Source organism: Tachysurus fulvidraco, chromosome 16 (assembly GCF_022655615.1).
Source record: "Tachysurus fulvidraco isolate hzauxx_2018 chromosome 16, HZAU_PFXX_2.0, whole genome shotgun sequence".
In the NCBI taxonomy this organism is placed as follows: domain Eukaryota; kingdom Metazoa; phylum Chordata; class Actinopteri; order Siluriformes; family Bagridae; genus Tachysurus; species Tachysurus fulvidraco.
The window spans coordinates 1,055,475-1,076,195 of record NC_062533.1 but is presented as its reverse complement, the minus strand read 5'-3'; the positions used below and the strand labels follow the sequence as shown (position 1 = coordinate 1,076,195).

At 37.3% G+C, this 20,721-nt stretch overlaps 2 protein-coding genes and 1 long non-coding RNA gene across 5 annotated transcripts; 1 reads left to right on the top strand and 2 right to left on the bottom strand.

The window, feature by feature from the left end:
• Positions 1-1,041: 1,041 nt before the first annotated feature.
• LOC125139083 lies at positions 1,042-1,760 on the top strand. Its single transcript, XR_007138199.1, has 2 exons — positions 1,042-1,388; positions 1,678-1,760. It is a non-coding gene; the product is annotated as an uncharacterized LOC125139083 (long non-coding RNA).
• A 6,755-nt stretch (positions 1,761-8,515) lies between these two features.
• Positions 8,516-12,704, bottom strand: LOC113647498. 3 transcript variants are annotated; one of them, XM_027154229.2, is made up of 9 exons: positions 12,546-12,704; positions 12,217-12,334; positions 12,048-12,139; positions 11,836-11,953; positions 11,394-11,510; positions 10,910-11,101; positions 10,472-10,624; positions 9,666-9,868; positions 8,516-8,946 (listed from the first exon to the last, which is right to left on the bottom strand). In XM_027154229.2, the coding sequence occupies exons 1-8, from the start codon at positions 12,702-12,704 to the stop codon at positions 9,666-9,668; spliced, it is 1,152 nt and encodes a 383-aa protein (XP_027010030.2). In that variant the 3' UTR covers positions 8,516-8,946. The 3 variants fall into 3 exon arrangements, with proteins under 3 accessions (XP_027010030.2, XP_027010031.2, XP_047657921.1); XM_027154230.2 differs by having other exon boundaries at positions 9,666-9,862; XM_047801965.1 differs by lacking the exons at positions 8,516-8,946; positions 9,666-9,868 and adding an exon at positions 9,987-10,144.
• Positions 12,705-12,766: 62 nt separating this feature from the next.
• LOC113640959 lies at positions 12,767-16,174 on the bottom strand. The gene is made up of 9 exons (XM_047801966.1): positions 16,170-16,174; positions 15,676-15,808; positions 15,309-15,389; positions 14,864-15,071; positions 14,369-14,538; positions 14,176-14,274; positions 13,516-13,748; positions 13,255-13,433; positions 12,767-12,890 (listed from the first exon to the last, which is right to left on the bottom strand). Exons 4-9 carry the CDS (start codon positions 15,061-15,063, stop codon positions 12,767-12,769), a joined length of 1,005 nt encoding a protein of 334 aa, XP_047657922.1. The 5' UTR covers positions 15,064-15,071; positions 15,309-15,389; positions 15,676-15,808; positions 16,170-16,174.
• Positions 16,175-20,721: the final 4,547 nt, after the last annotated feature.

The following is a 20,721-nucleotide window of genomic DNA, read 5'->3' as shown; positions in this document are numbered from 1 at the left end:
AGTAACTCCTCCTAGGGCTTTCGAGCCACATGCACCAAATTCTGACATGTTGTAGACCCTGGTCTGAAGTTTGTTGCTATTACTTTTTCTAAGCGATCCGAGTACCGTTTGTTTGTAGCAACAAACAAAGTTTGTTGCGACAAACTTTACAAATCTAGTTTTATTCTGAAACTCCACTAGAATAGCTTTGCATGTCCACAGTTACAAAAAAATCCTTATTTATCTTAAATTGGCCCTTTTATTCAGACCCTCAGTTCATTGTCTGTCTGAAAAAAGCCATTTTAGATGGAGCAATCTAGAAGCCTACTGGTTATTATGCTAATAAGCATGCGCATGATGTAAAATGTGGAGCCAAATATAATATTGTGTACGCATTTACTGAAAGAGGATGTTCTGGTCTCATATTTTTGGAGTATCTAGATGCACCAGGGACACATTTATGTTGAAAAGACATTACAAACTGCATGTTTGTCATTTTTATTTTTATTTTTTACGTGGGTATATGACTGGACTGTAATCTTCTATCCCACAGGTGGACTAAGACATATGCCTGAGAGGAAAAAGCCACAAAAGAGTAAGTGCATGTAAATGCAGTGATTGATGCTTCCATCAGTGTGTCGACATTGCTATTTTACCCTTGGTTATTTGCTATATTTTTATTGGGTTTTTTAACTATTTAAAACAGATAATTAGTCCCAACAGACAAACTATAAAATCCAACTGGCTTCAGGTGTCTAATTTGACCAAAATGCATTGCCAAGTAGTAGAAGAAGCAGCAGCAGTAGAGTATTCTCAATTGTGATCTGTGGCTCAGCAGAGGTTTTGTTGTTCCAGCAAGAATACCACATTTTAACTGAGAATAGTCTGGCTATAAGGTACAAGTTAAACCTGGTTCAACTTTTGATTAAAGATAAACATCACTTGTCATCCTTGTAAGTCTGGTCACTACTTAAGTCTTCGTATTTGTTTATTTTGTTCCTAATCTAAGAAATGTGTGAAACATGTTTTTGATGTTTACAGATTGCTCCTATCACACTCGCCTAGAGACTTTCCCCATCAGGAGTGTTGTCAGAGAAAGAGTGAGAAAGGTTAGACAGTCATACAAGAAAAGCATAGTGTAGACAATATGCCGAGTGTAATATAATATTTAATTGTTAGATAGATCATTTTTGTGTTTTTATTACAGATTAGGAAGGAGCTTGTACTGAAAAATTCATTATCAGATACTGTAAATATTAACAATGACCCTTTGTATCAATGAAACTCAGTGCCTATAACCAAACATAATAGCCTTATGCTAAGAATTGAATTTATGTGTTTTAATTCTTTTTATTTTCTTGACAGGGCAAAGCAGAAATGTTGGTTGACTGGGAGCCCTGTCCAGTATGGTATGTATTCTTCTGTTTTTGTGCTTTATCAATTATTGCATGCATTATTAATTTATTGTTAATATTTATTTATTTGTTTGTTTGTTTGTTTGTTTTTGGCTACAATGATTTGTTATTTATCTGTTCTCTTTCACAAATGGTGGTAGTTCACAGATGGAAAATTAAACTGTTATACTTATAAAAACATGTTCTGTAATGATATGTGCTTTACACTTGTTAAAAGGTTTATGTTTATTTGAAACACCCAACTACAAAGAAAGTTCCAAACAAATTTCCTTCTTTTTTTTAGTGGCAAGGAGTGGGCCCATTCCTGGCAGCCAAAGGATTCTCTCCAAATGACTAAAAATAAATAAAATGTACAATTGTAATCCATTTTGGTTTCTGCCTATTTATTACATTTTTTCTGTGCTGCATTTGAAGTGGTGAAAAGATAAATCTGACAAGATAAAATGTGACAAATGGGGTGTAACCACAAGCAGGCTTAAATAGAAATATACTTAATCCAACTCAATTTCCTTTTCAGATGTCACTCAGAAACATGTTTTTATGTGTCATGATTATAAATTACACTGGTATTTTATTACAGTTTACATAATTAATAATAATTTGTTACATTTATATGGTACTTTTCTGTGTACTGAAAGTGCTTTACATGTAAGGGGAATCTCCTCAACCACCACCAATATGCACCATCCACCTGGATGTGGCGATGACAGCCATATTGCGCCAGTATGCCCACCACACACCAGCTTATTGGTGGAGAGGAGATTGAGTGATGAAGCTAGTCATAACTTGATTTCGTGTTCTGTTGTCCGTGCTTTTCAAGTTAACTTAATCTTACAGTCCACTGTTAAGAAAGGCTTGTTTGAATAGCTAGGCTATTCCGTGCTGACGGCCTGCACCCCAGCAGAGTTGGAGCGGAGATCCTCTCGGACCACATCTCCAGGGCGCTGAACACCTTCTGACTGGTAAACTACTCTTTAAATTTAAATCTTAATAGCCATCCTCCACCTCAGCACATTGACACAGAAAATGCACACATAGCTCACCCTATAGAAACTGTGTCTGTTCCCCGAGCAGTGAGATCCAAAAGTAAACACACGAGAAGTCCTCGAAATAATCTTACTGTAATTAGACCAGAAAAATGCCAAAGAAACAAACAAAAACAGTTCTTAAAGTTTGGACTTCTGAACATTAGATCTCTTGCACCCAAAGCACTTATTGTAAATGAAATGATCTTAGATAATAGCCTTACTGCACTCTGCCTCACCGAAACGTGGATTAAACCAAATGAATACATCAGTCTAAACGAGTCTACACCATAAGGATATATCTATAAGCACGAGCCTCGTCTGACTGGTCGTGGAGGTGGTGTCGCCACTATCCTTAGTGATTACCTCACTGTTACCCAGAGAACACAGCATAGATTTAGTTCTTTTGAAGTGCTCGTCCTTAATGTTACACTATCGCACGTGCACACGAAGAAATCCCTTATGTCTCTTGCTCTAGCGACCGTGTACAGACCCCCAGGGCCCTACACAGTTTTTCTTAGAGAATTCACAGATTTTCTCTCAGACCTATTAGTTAACTTTGACAAAGCATTAATTGTAGGAGACTTTAACATTCATGTTGACGACACAAACGACGCTTTAGGACTCACATTTATGGACTTACTAAACTCACTTGGGCTCAAACAAAACATCACTAGTGCAACTCATCGACGTAACCACACACTAGATTTAATAATATCACACAGAATAGAAGTCACTGATATAGATATCATACCCCAAAGTGATGACATCACAGACCATTACCTTATAATGTACACACTACCTGTAGAACAGACTAACTGTGTCTCACCACGTTATCGACTCGGTAGAACCATTATTTCGACCACCAAAGACAGATTCACAAATAACCTGCCTGATCTGTCTGGACTTCTTAATGTACCCTCAAACTCAAACGACCTAGATGCAATGACTAACAGCATAGACGCTATACTCACTAGCACATTAGACACTGTTGCCCCAGTCAGATTACAGAAGGTTAGAGATAAAACACTTGCACCATGGTATACTAGTCACACTCACACCCTCAAGAGAGAAACCCGTAACCTCGAACGGAAATGGAGAAAAACTAAATTAGAGGTGTTTAGAATTGCGTATAAGGACAGTATGTCCAGCTATAGTTCAGGCTCTAAAAGCTGCTAGGGCTGAGCACCTGAGCAAACTCATAGAAAATAACCAGAACAATCCCAGGTTTTTATTTAGCACAGTGGCTAGTTTAACAAAAAATTAGAAATCTGAACACACTATTCCATCACATTTCAGTAGTGAGGACTTTATGAGATTCTTCACTGATAAAATCGAAAGTATCAGGAATAAAATAGGTGACGCCCAACATATGAGAGCAACCAGTGACACAATCTCACCTAAGGCTTTACACAGCTTTACAAGTACAGGACAGGAAGAGTTAGATAAACTTATTACTACAGCTAAATCAACAACATGTTCACTAGACCCCATCCCAACTAAATTACTGAAAGAAGTGTTACATAAAGCTGGTGAGCCTCTTCTTAATATCATTAACTCCTCGTTATCTTTAGGTTACGTCCCGAAGTCTTTTAAGTTGGCAGTTATTAGGCCACTCATCAAAAAACCTAACTTAGACCCTAATGAACTATCAAATTACAGACCTATCTCACACCTTCCGTTTATGTCTAAAATACTTGAAAAGGTTGTGTCTGTTCAACTGAGCTCCTTCTTACAGGAGAGCAACATCCTTGAAGAGTTTCAGTCAGGTTTCAGGCCCCATCATAGCACAGAAACTGCACTTGTTAAAGTTACAAACGACTTGTTCTTAGCTTCGGACCAAGACTGTATGTCACTATTAGTTCTACTTGACCTTAGTGCTGCATTCGACACTATAGATCACAACATTCTTCTAGATCGCTTACAATATTACACAGGTATTCATGGTCAGGCTTTAAGCTGGTTTAGATCCTACCTGTCTGACCGATACCATTTTGTAGAATTAAATGGTGAATCCTCCAGTTTACTACCAGTTAATTATGGGGTCCCTCAAGGATCAGTTCTAGGACCTCTGCTTTTCTCTATATACATGCTTCCATTAGGGAACATTATTAGAAGACATGGGATTAGTTTCCATTGTTATGCTGATGACACACAGTTATATATCTCATCAAAACCAGATGAAATAGCCACAGTGTCCAAATTAACTCAGTGCCTTAGAGAGATAAAAGACTGGATGAGCTGCAACTTTCTATTGTTAAACTCCGATAAGACAGAAATACTACTCATAGGTCCAAAAACCAGTGCACATAAACTCTCACAACTTAACTCCCATTTAGAGGGATGTACTATTACAAGTAGCTCGACAGTGAAAGACCTCGGTGTTATATTAGACAGTAACTTGTCTTTTAAAAATCATATCGCCCATACTACCAAAACAGCCTTCTTCCACCTTAGAAACATTGCCAAGCTGAGAAACATCCTGTCTGTATCTGATGCTGAGAAGCTAGTTCATGACCTCTAGACTGGACTATTGCAATGCATTACTAGGTGGTTGTCCTGCATCTTTAATAAATAGGTTACAGTTAGTCCAAAATGCAGCTGCCAGAGTTCTCACTAGGACAAGAAAGTATGACCATATAACCCCAATTTTATCATCTCTACACTGGCTACCTCTTAGGTATAGAATTGACTACAAACTGCTGCTACTTACATACAAGGCTCTTAATGGTTTAGCTCCCATGTATCTAACTAGTCTTCTAACACGTTACAATCCTTCACGCTCTCTGAGATCACAAAACTCAGGGCTTCTGGTAGTTCCCAGAATATCTAAGTCTACTAAAGGTGGTAGAGCATTTTCTTATTTAGCTCCCAAACTTTGGAACAGTCTTCCTGATAGTGTTCGGGGCTCAGACACACTTTCCCAGTTTAAATGTAGATTAAAAACTCATCTCTTCAGTCAGGCGTACACATAATACATCCCATAATATCATGCACCAGTACATCAGACCAGCGCATTTTTATGAACGGCAGATATGTTAATCCCTTTCCACTGCTTTTCTCTTTGTACCCATCCCGAGGCATCCAGACACTGTACCAGCTCCCATCGTCCTCTGTGGGACGAAGCCTTTGGACATCCACTGAGCCGAGGCCGACTCTAAGAATCCTGAGACATCTCCAGTTAGACTCTGTGGTACTCAGAAGATCAGAAGTCCTTGAACCTCACACCAATACAACATTTGTTTGACTGTATATTACAATCACACCCCCAGTGTCACCCATATGAGGATGGGTTCCCCCTTGAGTCCGGTTCCTCTCAAGGTTTCTTCCTTTACCAATTTAAGGGAGTTTTTCCTTGCCACTGCTGCCTGAGTCATCTCAGACTTGCTCATAGGGGAATAAATACATACACACTGTGAACTATATACATCTAATAATAATCTAGAATTTTTATTCTGTTAATTCTTATTTCTTTTATTATTCGTTATTTCCTTTATCATTAATTATGTTTACCTTCTGCTCTATGTTTATGTTCTGTAAAGCTGCTTTGAGACAATGTCTATTGTAAAAAGCGCTATACAAATAAACTTGAATTGAATTGAATTGAATTGAGAATTATGAAGCTAGAATATGGTTCAACAATAAGTGACCATCTTCATACTATTACATTCTCTCTCCCACACTCTCACTGTCTTCCACTCCAAACTTGTCAGCTGACTGTTGTCACTTTACTTCTTAAACCAATCATATTTTTGTCTCAAGCCTCTTGAACCAAACATGTCATAGTTCTTAAAGTTTAAAGCTGTTCCTTTGCTGCTGTCAGTTGTCATTTCAGGCAAATTGACGTGACCCTCTTCCACCCCATCCACCTCCAGTCATCATTGCATTCAGCTCCAATGGATCCTTCCACTGAGCTCCACATTCATCTTATCAGCAGCCAGATTTTCAGCCCTGCATCACCACCATTGTCTGGACTCCATGCCAAAGAATATTGGTTTCAACTTGTGCATCTTGTCAGTAAATTGTTATGATGACTCTTTAATGAATAAATAGTCATTTGGTGTATTTTCATTTGTATTTTTGTCAAAGAACACAAATGAACTACAATAAACACTAGTAAAATATTATAATTTTTGTTTTTACTTTTCCATGCATCATGTTAACTCATAACACAATATGACAGTGATATAGTTGATTAAATAAATAAACAACTTACATTGAGCATATTTAATTGAGAAATTTGTTTTAGGTGGATTACTTTGAAATGACAATTTGGGGTAGCATATAATTTAATTATAAATATACTTTTCTGGATCACCATGGTTATAGCTACTATAAATGAACAATAGTCACTAGTGTTTTTCACTAGTTAAAAGACAACTACTGATTTTTAACCCTAAACTGGACGAACGTCAAGTGTGGACGCTGATTTGAATGCTAGGTAAAAGTTCATTGGCACGTCTGTACTGGGAATTGTAGTTTTTAAATACAGTGATATATTCCCCATATTTAGAAGTTGACAGTATTAAACTGTGGATCCTCTTAAGGGCTTTAAGGGGGGAGGGTGTTATCAGATTTAAAAATATAATTCTTAAATGGGTGAAAATTGCTTGTGAGCTATTTTTTACAGCACCCCCAGTTAGTGCCCAATAGTGACTATACTCACATGATAGCTGAGGTCCAGAGCTCTCTATAACAGCTGGTCCCATGTCTGTAGACCTTTTTGTTGCTGGATTATAACATGGTCCAAGGTCAAGGTTCAAAGATCAGTATTTGGAACGCAGGGGCCATATAGAACCTTCATACTGACATGTTACTCTTCAGGTTGAAACCTTTACAATTGATGTATTTGGTTTAGCTCTAAGCCAAAGTTTTAATTTTCTCTTTTCATTACCACAAGCCATCCCAGGCCTAGTTTCATAGAGCACTTTGAAGGCCCTGTATATAAAAAAGAAGCTTTTGTTTGTTTTTCCTTTTTATGTAAAAATAGTGACCAAAATGAGTCACTTTCAAGTTTACAATATGACAGAATCTGTTTTATTAGCTAATTTCTTTCAGTCCTAGGAAAACTTTTAATTATCACAATTTCATGAAAAGACTTTGCACAGGCATAGCTTTACAGAACCCCTTTGACGAAAATTACTAAATTGTTTGACATGGCATAATATTTAACATTATTTTCATGATGACATGCGAGGTCTATGTTTTCAGTCTCAACCCAAGTCCTTCAAGCTTTCCCCCACACCTGTAGTAATGCACTGGATGGTCAGCAGAATTGTAATTTAAAAAGGCGATTCATTTTGGTCACTACAAGTTTATTACAAGGATGAAACCCCTTGAGATGAACCATCTAGTTTTCAAGAGGGTCCTTAACACATATCAGGGACACAAACAGGTGGGGTTAAAAGATGAGAACATTGCATGGGGCAGGGGCATGCTTTTTTTTTTTTTTTACATGCTCATTTGCTCACTGTAATTTTTTCATGTATAATTATTACCCTATATGTCAATAGCTTGTAATTTTTCACAAAATATTGTTGCAACATTTTACAAAAATAAACATTTGGTTACCCATGTAAGCGCCCCCCCATAAAAACACAATTTCATTGGATCTATGCAAATCCTATAGATGACCTATTTTGGTCTCAAAATTTTCTCACTGAAAGGTGAGGAGTTTGCCTCTATGCATTTACAGAAACTACTGTACATAAACACAATCCAGATACAGTCCCACATACTGTACATAGACAAAAACTCTCCCAGGTCTAGCCACTCACCACCACACCAAGTTGTTTCTCAAAAAATGCCAAATACATGCATTAAATGTAAAAATACTAATACAAAGCTATGCATACATTATGCATATACACCTTAGATACACATAACTTCTATATCTCAAGTTTAATGCCAAGAGCAGTTTGTTTGTAAATAAATAAAAAGACCTGCCTTAAAGTATTAATAATGCAGTGTGATGTCAAATTAAACAAGATTACACATATAAATGCTTAATTTATGTTTCTTTCTCCAGCTATTTACTTTCATCAACCATAAAACTTTTTTTAAATAATGTATGGAAAAATAAAAGACATAAAATACTCATCTTTGGAAATAATTTATTGAAAATACACCAAATGCATATTTGTCACACATGTCATAAGGTTGTATTTAATGACACTGGACTGAGGTTGAGGTAACTTGAAAAGCACCAACAAAACAGGGAAACAAGTTATCTGTCAACTGTAATAATATACAATATAAAGTATAATCATAGCATACAGAACAGTGTATTTTTCTGTTACATACAATCTAATGCATTATACAAGCACTGAATGTATTATCTAAATCTGCTGTACCAATGTACAATGTGCTTGTAAAACACAAAAAAAGACAGTGACATAAATTGTCAAGAAAAGGTTGAATTTTCAACAATATAGGATGCATAAATATTTTGATGTGATTAATCAATCAGCATACTAATAATATACAGATATAAGGCGAGTCCATTTCCTTCAACACAGTCCTTCCATCTGGGAAAATATAGAAAAACAAAAAAAGCAAGAGGTATGATAAGAAGGTGAAGTTTTAGAATGAACAAGGTGTGTAAAGCATTAATAAATACACAAATAAATAAAGAGTAACAGTAACAGGGGGGTATTCCATCAATGCAGTTAATGTAAGCTGTCCACTTGAAAAAGGCTTGCTTAAATTAACACTGACTTTCACTGCAGGCTCAAGCCATTCCACTAAATTATTAGCCACTTCTAGTCAACAGTGACTTTAACCAGGCTTGAATAAGCATGCATTGTGCATGTGCACAGAGTACATAAGCAGCCCTGAAGAGTTGAGTAAATTTTAAGGCTTGAGTTACACAGATAGTGCTGTTCCTCAAACTAATTGATAAACTGATCATCTCTTTCCTCCATCCAAAACTTCAACTAGCCAACAGTTTAGTGACTTGGCTTTTGAAACAGGTATTGTACCTTACATTCGAAAACCAGCAATTGGTGAATTGTTGCCATCAGAGTCAATCTGAAAAGAGCCCGTTTACATCACTGTAACTGTAACATTCTAAAATGGTTTTGTCTCATTGTGAATCTTTGGTGTGACTTGGGCTTAAGCCACAGTAATGGCACGGAACTCTTACTTAAACTATCAAGATTTATCAAAATAAGCCAGGCTTTTCCTTTACCCACCTTGATGGAACACCCCCAAGTCTATTCTTGAGAACATATGAACAAATAAATACCTAAACTGTGTTTTCCTCTTCATCCTCACTGGTGTCTGGACTACTGAGGCCACTTGGATCTTCTGCTTCAACATGTAGAAGGACAGAGGCCTCAGGACCTAAAGCAGTCTTGTACTGTTGGAGGACAACTTGCAACTGTTCCGACACCTCTGACAGTCGTCTTCTTAAGAGACAGCAAAGTCCCTCATTTCCCTTGTCTACATCTCAAAATACAAAAGAGATTACATTAAAGACAAACTGCTTGTTAAGATTGCTTAATGAGGCCAACAAACTTGAGATTTCATCCATTCAAATCTACATACCAGCATATTTTAATGTGTATCGTTGCCATGGTACCCGGCTAGCTTCTGTATAAACTGACTTGATGCAACATGATCAGTCTCACTGAGGTGACTTTATGCAGTGAGCCCCAAAGCAGCAGAACTGTGTTTTGCAGCCAATGTCTGATCGCTGTTTTAAGTTAACGGTTTTCTTCTTCACTACAGTTGTGGTAAAGTAACACATTGTGTAGCATTCAGGTGTTACATCAAGAAATAGGTGTGTTTGATGGTGCTGAATTCAATGTTCAAAATTCTTTTGTTAATTTCTCCTTTTATGTAACAGCCACAGTACAACAAATACAACAAATCTATCAAGCAAATTTGAAATGTTTTAAAGCCTTACTGACCTGTTACCACCGCAAATTATAATCCTCATTTGTGGTAAAAAGAGCAATAACCCTTCTACTCCATTCAAATTGTGTGGCTGAGACTGATAATGTTTATTTTTTTCATTTGAAATTCATACTTTAAATGGATTCAACTTACCCTCCTCAGCCATCTTGTTCTTGAGAACCACTGCCAGGCTCTGCAACCATGTGCAGTGTTGTGCCATCTCCAATACCAAAATGCTTTTTTCCTCTTGCAGTCGCATCGCCAACATCACTTGGTCATGCAATTGTTTCTTGATTGAAATGTTGGCTAAGAATCAATAGCAATTGTATGTATGCATGAGACAATCTTGCATAATAGCATTGCAATGTTTTGTAACTACAAATGTACCTTTTCAAGTTGATACATAATAAAAAAAACTGAAAAAACACAAACTAAATGAACATTACAACACTCAATATGTTACATGCATCTAAGGCATGCATGTAACATATTGAGTGTTGTAATGTTCATTTAGTTTGTGTGTTTTTTCAGTATAGTCTATACAGCAGAACTGTAAATAAATTCTTGAGAAGCTTCTGGAAACTGACATACCACTGCCATGAACCTCCCATGGCCATATTTGAGACACATTGTTCTCTCCATTAAGGGAATGCTCCACAGTAGCTACATCTATGTTTGTGGCAGAGTCTTGTACAAGACCATTGTAGTGCTGGATCTCCTGAAGGAGGTGTTTTTTGTCTTCTGCCAGCTTCCTTCGAAGGCGGTGGCGAAACTTGCTGCTGTCTACAAAAACATGAAGTACAGGGATAGAAGTAGTCTATAGGTAAGAATGGAATATGTATGTATGTGTATATATACATATATATGTATATACATATATATGTATATATACACACACAGTATATATAAATAATTAATAGTATTACTTTATATACACACTTTATATAATTACTTTTTTAAAAATAAATAAATAAATAAATAAGAAATATAATACTATTTGTATTTCTATGTATTTGTTGAGTAGGATGCATACAGTAGCTTGATTTTTTCAATCTATTATATTATATATTTATACCATTCTGACGGTAGAGGGTTTGCTTCCGCTGCCTCACACTAAGGTAAAGACCCTCAATTGACTGCTGAAGTCCTCTGGGTGTGGTGCCTTGACTGGCATGAGATGTATCTGGTGTCTCTGTAGAATTAATAGTGAAAACAAATTCACTGTTAAAACACAGAACTGTTTCAGTGTTTGAATTCATACATAAAACTCATTTTAATCCAACTTCATTGAACTTGGTATGTGCATTTCCTGCAGGGAAACTGGAATATAAAATAAACCAGACATATATATGTGACATAACATTGGATGTCTATGGTGGCAGGTGATGTCACCAACTGTTGTAATCCATTGATGTTCTCAGCATGATGATCTTTGGCTGCTCTTTAGTGTCAAACTTAAAATTTCAATTAGTATTAAAAAAGGAAATTTGTTGTTTCTTTTATCTGGTCATGCTTACCATCAGCTGCCCATTCCTTCACATCAGAGAGCCACTGTGACACCAATTCATCTGTGCAGTGTAGCTCTGCTTTGAGTTCATCTAGCCTTGTAGTCTCATCCTGGAGTCTCTGACAAGTCTGATTAACAATGTTAATAATACAATAATCAGAATTAAAACTTGGCAAGTGCACACAACAAAAGGACACACAAAACAATTAACAGTAGACTTACCTTCACATATCTTGTGGAAAGTGCCTGATGTAGAGAGAGACTTTTTTTGTGGTTCCACCCCACTGCATGCAAAGTAACCATGTCCACCCGTGCTGTTGAAAGCAAATAATGAGGATGTGATGCATAATCTAATAAAAGTATGTAGGAATATTTCAAACACTCTGATCACCTGCTTTGGACATATATTTGGTAGTCAGGGCACAACGTGACAGGTAGCTGTTCACTTGCTCCACCTCCTCTCCGGCTGTTGTTCCTGCTCCTTCCTGGTTCCTACCACTCCATTTAATCTGTTAGTAAAGGGTGGAAGATATTCAAATCAATTCAAGTAAATTTTATTTATATATCCCTATATCACAAATTGCCTCAAAATGCTCTACAATCTGTACAAGAAATTGTAAAGCAAAAAGGCTACCTAGTATAGTAGCCTTTTCATTTCATATTATTAATGTGCGTGTAAACATTACAAATGTACATATGTTGCAAATATAGTATACATACCTCACACTTTGTAGCATGGGCTCGAGCATGCATTATGCTGAGGAAGGGTTTCATTTCGGTGAGCTCCTGAAGGGCAGGAAGGACTCGAGCAGCTTTTTCCAAGTATGGCCAATATTTGCAAGCCACATCCATAGCAAAGAATTTTGCCTTGGCTGGCATGAGCTCCTTCTGAAGATACAGGGGTTAGGCAAATATCTCCCCTCTGTACATATTAAGGGCCTTCAGAAGGAACCCATGGCGACACACAGCAACCTCCATCCCCTCTTCATCCAATTTGGAAGCCTTCCTTGACGTCTCCCTCGCTGCTGTCCACTGGGAGTCCCCACATGTGCCTCTTCCCTGTGTCTATGACACACAAACACAGCAAATCAAATAAAAGCAATGGTGTCTTACAATATGTAGCATTTATTCTCTCAATTTGATTTTAGAGTACTTGGTAGGCAGAAGTAGTTGAAGTGGGGAGGAAATCAAGGTCAGACACATATGTTTTTTTTTGTCAACTATTTTGTGAAGTTAAGATAAAAAACTTGCATTTCTCAGTGCTTTCTGTATGGTGTCGACAAATGTAGACACCACACTGTCTTCAGCCACAAAGAGCCCTTCAAAAAAAACTAGGATCATCAGAGCTGAGAAAGAAAGAAAAATAGAGAATCCATCCATTATATATAAAGTAAATAAATAAATCAATAAAAAGACAAACAAAAACCACCTTGTGTTTCGGTGAAAGCGATATAGCTTTCTGTTCCCATCGGCGGAAACAGCCAACATTTCCGGCGTGCAGGCTGGGCAGGTGAAAGGTGCACTACAGCAGAGCTGGTCTTCTTCAAAAGAAGCGTAGAAAAAATCCAAAAAGCTCCGCTGCAATGCATCACCGTTGATATGTCCTTTCTGGAAGATATATAGAAAGAAATAGTATTTGTGATGTTGTCTGCTTATGGAAAGACATGTTATAAGTAATAATTACACTTACTCTTCCTTCACACTTAGTCCGATGCTCCAACAGCTTTGCAAAGGCTTGTCTGGAGAATCCTGGAGCGATGACCTTGAGCTCCTGAAAGGAGCTCAGGAGGTCCAGTGTATAAAGCGTTGAATTGCTGACAGAGGCTGGCCAATATCCACTCCTAAGGAGGTCCTTTGAATCAGGAGTCCACTGCTGCTGGCATGTTTGACATTCATATAGTGGCTGATGCAAGTCAAAACGCCCTTGGAACAAAAAAGTTAATTAAAAAAATTATAAACAAACATTTACTACTTATTTTTTTTTTACAACAGTTCATTCTGCACATTGTGAATGGTTGAGAGACATTGCTTAAGTTCCTATAATCCCAGTATAGTACTCATACTTCTTGAGAAGTATCACACCTACATTGTTTACATTTGTCTAATTCACCAAATTCCAAATAGCTGTATCGATTGGACTTCATCCTGGAAGCATGCAAAGGATGTAACTGCTTTGCAAGAGCTAACTATTTTTTTTTTGTTTGCAGAGGACAAAAATAAAAAAAAGATGTCTGTATTTGTTCCAGTTAATGTCAATACCATGGGTGTTGACGGGCACAATGTCACAGCACACCAGTATGAAAAACATCAAATCTAAAATAGAAATCTAAGTAGTATATATTGTTTTTACCATTGATGGTAATCAAAATCACCGGTTTGCCTGGTAATACAGTGAAGTTTGTGCCTTCACAGGAGCAGTCTGGCACCTTCACAGTTGGCAAAATGCAAGCTGGCAAAAAGAAAGAAAACCACTAATTTTGATTATCTGTAACTGGCTGCTGACACACATGAACAGCAACATTAAGACTTTCATGAGAACGTACCTTGCTCATGGGTGCAATATCCACCTTCTCCTTTAATGATGCATGAGGTTGGAGGAATGGCTTCAAAAAACCCACGAATAACACTTTCCCTGTTGTGGAGTGGCTGTTTTTTGTGATGCAATACATCACAGTCCCCACAGAACCAATCCTCAGGAAGACACTCTCTGCACCTAGGGAGAAAAAACAAAACAAAAAAACATTCTAATATAAATACATTATTTCAGGTGAATAATTTAAGTTATTTCAAATTTACTTTGAGTAGTTCTGATTTGATTTTATAGGACTGCATAATAGCTCAATGTTTAGCAATATCACCTCACAGCACAAAGTTCCTTAATGAAAATTAACTCGTCATTAATGTGGTTTTCAACTCGGTATCCAAGTTTTCTACCATTCCACAAGACATGCAACTTAACTTATAAAGCACGCTACTGAGCATTAATTCTCAGCAAACTGACCCTGGGTAATTAAAGTTTAATATTATTGAAAACCAACCTAATAACAGCAGGCTCGTGGCAAAGGCAACACAAGGGATGACCAACAGCCTCCTTTGCGATAAGGCATTGTAGGTGGTATGGTCTTGCCTCTTTCCAGCGCCCTGAGGCTTTCTGCTGCCGAAAAGACCATGATGAAGCAGAGCTTCTTTGAGGCTCAGCAGAAAGACATGATGCCAAAATATTTGAGAGTCTCTCCATATTTTTCTCTGTAAAGAAAATACAAAATAAAGCTGTAAAGGACTATGAGGGCCAATTTAAAAAGTCAACTGATCAATAATTTGAATAAACTTTCATGATTCAGTATCAAACTGGACCACATCTTTACTACATTGTGTTCTTAATCCATCTACTGCACTGCCAGGTTTGTCTAAGGGTTTTGTCTTTAATTACTTTATTTTTACATGAATTTTAGATTTAAACTTAAATCCATCACTGTTATTTACCAAATTCCTCTTGAGGATTTAGTATTTCTGAGGGAACCTCCACACTGGATGACAGGGAACACTCAACCGGAGGGTATGTGACTGTAAAACACAGAAGAAAGACAACAGGTTAGGCTATAACTGCATTAATGTTTTTTTTTTTCAACCTACTGTATATACTGAACAATTTTTGAAATCAGACATACTTCTGTTAAGTACTTGGTAATGTCTTCTATAATAGTGCCACAAAAAGGTTTATGAACTTTTTAATGTCTTTTTGGATATTGGAGAATTTTACATTCTCAATCAATCAATCAGTGTTCTAATTTCAGTCGGTCCACTATTTACATAGGAAATTTCAAAAAACGTCAAATAATTCACATATAACCTGTAGCTGAGGCTTTGCGTCGCCCTCCTCGCCTTCCCCTTGGCTTGCCACAACCTACCCCTCTAAAGACCCTTTTAGAGGTTCGTGGAGGTTCTCCTCCAGAGCCTGCACGTTTCCTCTCCAAAGTTGCTCTCTGTGTGTTGGAGTGAATATTTCTTGTAAGACTGATAATGTTCAATGTACTGGAACCAAAAGAAATGTAACTAGTGAAAAGAAAACACAACATAGTGTGTTAGTAAGGTGTTAACGGCTTGAATGGGCCTTGGCATAGAAGTCTCTAACTCAGGGGATGGAGCTCCATTCTTCCAAAATATATTCCCTCATTTACATATGCCAGAGAGCATGATAGGATGTTAATTGCTTAACTCATCGTGCAATATACCTGTCTGAAATCTAATACACTCATCCTTCCACATTCATCATGTTTTTACTTTAATTTGTCCCCCATCTGTATGTTCAAGTATAACATGATTGAGGTATTTAAAAACTCTGACCTTGCATTCAGGCGCATAAGGCGATCAATTTCCATTTCAAGAACCATGCGTTTCCCCTCTTGGTAATGGGGGTTTTGTGGGTCAAATACATATCTGGTGGCCATTGCAACACAGACTGATACAGACAGACAGACAGACTGATAGACAAAGAAAAATAACAGATAAGTAGACAAAGACAGAAAGATTGAGAAATAGAGAAATTGAGAGAGAACAGATAGATATTGAAGAGATGGATAGAAATATAGATGGACAGAGAGAGATAGAGAGAGCGATAGATAGATAGATAGATAGATAGATAGATAGATAGATAGATAGATAGATAGATAGATAGATAGATAGATAGATAGATAGATAGATAGATAGATAGATAGATAGAGGTTGGCTCTTAAAAGTGCCTTTGGTTTTAGGAAATGAGGTGATTAAATAGGGTGAAGGTGAAGTATGACGGGATCTGCAGGGAGAACAGAAAAAGTTCATTATGTAGTGAAGGCTAGATATGTTGAAAAAAATGTTTAAAATGTGACAAATTGTCCCTAAAATACTGAATAAATCAATAAAATTCACGTTTTTCCCATTTTCTGTATGACTGCACAAAAGGCGCGTCGTTTTTTTTTTCTTCTTCTTTTTTTACTGTTAATATGGAAACAGTTGGTCGGCCTTTAATTCGTTGCGCTAACATGTAAACCATGTGAGTCTAATGGCAAAGAAAAGCATCAATTATAACATTTAAACAAATTTGATCATCACATTCAAGTCTCGTGGCTTACCTGGGAAGTGGTTTTGAGCGCAATGAAGGAGAATTCGCGGCCTGCAGAAATCAACCAATCGCAAAGCGGGTTGGCTCCGTCTCCATAGCAGCCGTCTCCGCTGAGGCTCACGGGTAATGCGGGCGTCCACTAATTAATTTAATTGATTTTTTATTTTTATTTTAATTCAATCAATAACCACAACTAATCCCCCTTCCTCACAATAGAAGGAGAATCAAATAAAACGGATGGTCATGACATCGTATTGTTGAATTATCAAGCACACTTTCGTGTTTATGTGTTGAAAGAAAGATGAGGATGTCATTAAAAGAGAATAGGCAGTGGGTCAACAGGTAGTTTTAGCTGACGTCATCAACATAGTAAAAGTAGAAAAGGCTCATGGGTACTGTAGTATTTAGTTTACTGTCCTAATGCTTCCAAGTGGCAGAAAGAAAAACGTGGAGCGGACTCGAAAGACGCTTCCTATTGAAATACATTAGATTGAAAGAAGGGAAATACGTGTCCACGAACACGAATCATTGGATTACAGTTCGTGACTATGTCACGAACTGCCGTGAGACTGGGATATAATAAAAGGAGAATAAAATAATACGGATGGTCATGACATCGTATTGTTGAATTATCAAGCACACTTTCGTGTTTATGTGTTGAAAGAAAGATGAGGATGTCATTAAAAGAGAATTGGCGGTGGGTCATCATGTAGTTTTAGCTGACGTCTTCAACACAGTAAAAGTAGACCATAGCACAAAGCAACAAAAACAAGGATAAAATCTCCTGGTTGAATGTTGAGTAATGTAGTGCTTAAAGTTTAAAAATGAATAACAAATGAGCAAAAACAATGCTTCCGAGTGGCAGAAAAAAACGTGGTGCAGACACGAAAGATGCTTCCTATTGAAATACATTAGATCGAAAGTCCGTGCTGAGTGACACGAAAAAAAGGAAAATTCGTCTCCACGAACACGAATCAAACAGATTACATTTCGTGACCTCTGTCACGAACTGCCGTGAGACTGGGTTGAATATGCACAGGTTCACAAACATGCACTAATCCTATGTTGACGTTACTTGTTGCCCACAGGCCTTTTGGAATTTGGGATAACTCTCTGGAGTCATCATCACTTAATGTTTTTACCAATTGGAAATCAGATTGTAATTTCAAAACAGTATATTTCACCGGTGTCAAAACATTCTCTTGGTATATTGTTACATCAGGGGTGCCGTGTGTACTACTAGCCATCCATGGCCATAAATTCTCCCAGTTTTCAGACTTTAATTTCATAAGAGACACATGTGGTACCGAACCAGCTACCGCAAACACTTTCTGTTCCTCTTCTTGCAAACATACCGTAACCACAGCTCTATTCAGCTGTACGTCTCGTAAGAGTATATTAGATTCACAAGATGATAACAGAGATGATAAGAGGAAGAAGGATTACAACAAAAAGAAACAGAAGGAGCAACCAGTAACATAGAGAAAGGAGAAAGAGAAAATAAATAAATAATATAAATATAAATAATAATGAACAAGCAATGGAGCAGGACACTCAATCAACAGAATTGGAGATATGGGACAGTTTTAATACTTTTCTGGAGGTTGGGAGAGATTTGGACAAGGACGTATGGATCAAAAGGAAGAAATGGACAGTGAAGAAGAAGTAAAGAAGGACAAAAACAGGGAGGGGAGAGGACAAATTAGAAGAAGAGTGTTGAAGGTAAAACCAAATTTGGAAGGTGCAAGAAAAAAGATTATGACAAAGACTAGCAGATATGATGTGTTAAGGGGTTTGGATGGAGAATACGGTGAATAATTTTTTTAAAGTATTTATTTATCTTTCTTTTAATGGTTTTAAGTTGTGTTGCTTTTAATGCAAGGGGACTGATGGACATTGGAAAATTTGAAAAAGTAAAAGAAAAATGTAAAAGGGAACATATTATTGCACTACAAGAAACAAACTGGAGAGAAAATGTGATGAATGATTTTAAAAAGAGATGGGATGGAGGTATTCTATATAATAATGGAGATGGTAGGTTAGGGAGAGGTGTGGCTTTTTTAATGAAGGATGATGTTTTTAAATTGAGTAAAATTGTGTATAAGAACAAGATGGGAAAATGTATGGGAGTAGAGACTATATATGAAGGAAGAGATTTGATTTTAGAAAATGTACAATGCACCGGTAGAGGAGAAGGAAAAGAAAGAGTTTTTAATGTTTTAAGAAATATTGTAAAGAAGTACAAAGAAATAATAATGATGGGGGATTTTAACACGGTGTTTAGTAAAGTAAATATAAAATAATAGAAAAATAATATTACAGGTGTGTGGAGAGAAAGAAATGAAAAGAAAAAAGAATTTTCAAGGAGACAAATAGTGGGGCAGTTTGTATGCCAAACCAGAATTGACTTTGTTTTATGTACAAGAAATGTGCAGACTTTCAGAAGTCCAGGGGTCTCATTTATAAAACTGTGTGTAGGATCCCTACTAAAAGTTTACGTACGCCGAAAAGCCAAAAATGGCGTACGCCAAAAAAAATTCCGATTTATTAAACCGTGCTTAAGCACACCTGTAAGCAATGTTCCCTTTATAAATCACAGATCACCACAGATGTGCGAACGTGAACCAGCCTCAAATCCCGCCCCGTACACGCCCATTTTTAACCATAAATAGTCAATGTAAATAACCTCATTCGGCATGCAAATGAGAGTGGAATCCCATATATACCTGGAAAACTGTCATGCGACCCGCCAATTAATTAATCAAAGAAAGTGAAAAAGTGTATTTCGGTTACTTTGAATGATGGCGACAGGTGAGAAAAGAGGAAAAAAACTTAATTTCTCAGACACTTAGATTGAAACACTTGTAGGGGAGTTGAAGGCTCGGAAACCAGTTTTATTTGGTGGCCACAGCAGTGGGGTCACTAATGAAAAGAAGCAGTGCGAGTGGCAAAGTATTGCTTCTGCTGTCAATTGTGTCAGTGGGACAGAACGGACAGTTGCAGAAATAAGGAAAAAAATGGTACACTGTCAGGACCTGTGCCGAGGTGGCTTGGAGACAGACCCGTACGCAGGATAGCTTCAAATGAAAGGGGTTTAATACATGAGGAAGAACAAACATAAACCATGCTACACAGGGAATACACAATATAATAAATGAAGCTGCGCTGCCTAATGCAACGCGGCTCACATATATAGCGACACGGTGTGATGACCGGGGAGGAGCAGACGTGGACGGGGCAATCACGTGACACAAACAAACAACAAACGCACATGGCACCAAGTCTGCGCTGATCCCTAACATATACTAAGTTTTTACCAACATATTATATTTGTGTTTTATTAGGCTAAATATATATATCAATATTGATTTGCAAATTTCAAATTTTCAAAAAATTTCAAATTTTCATTATTTACATGTACTTACAGTATGAAAAATATGTGGAAAAAAAGATTCTCATACATTCAAAGTGCAGGCAAAGAGAATAATGTCCTCCCACCACCAGAGCATGGCTGCAACTGGTGGGGGCCCAAGTACAGCTGATCTCACATCAGTGGACAGCAAAATCGTGATTATAATTGGGGAGTTCAGCGTATGTGGGATTGTGTCGGAAAAGGAGGGAAACACTGACGTGACTGAAACCACAGAGGAGCAAGGTTAAACAGATTTTTAATCATTAACGCTGTACATTTGAGTGTGTGGGGTGATAAATGGATAAATGTTGCCAATTGTTTGTTCTCCAGTCCTTCCGGAGTCTGAAGCTGTGGGTGAACAGGAGGGGTTCTCAGATGTAGAT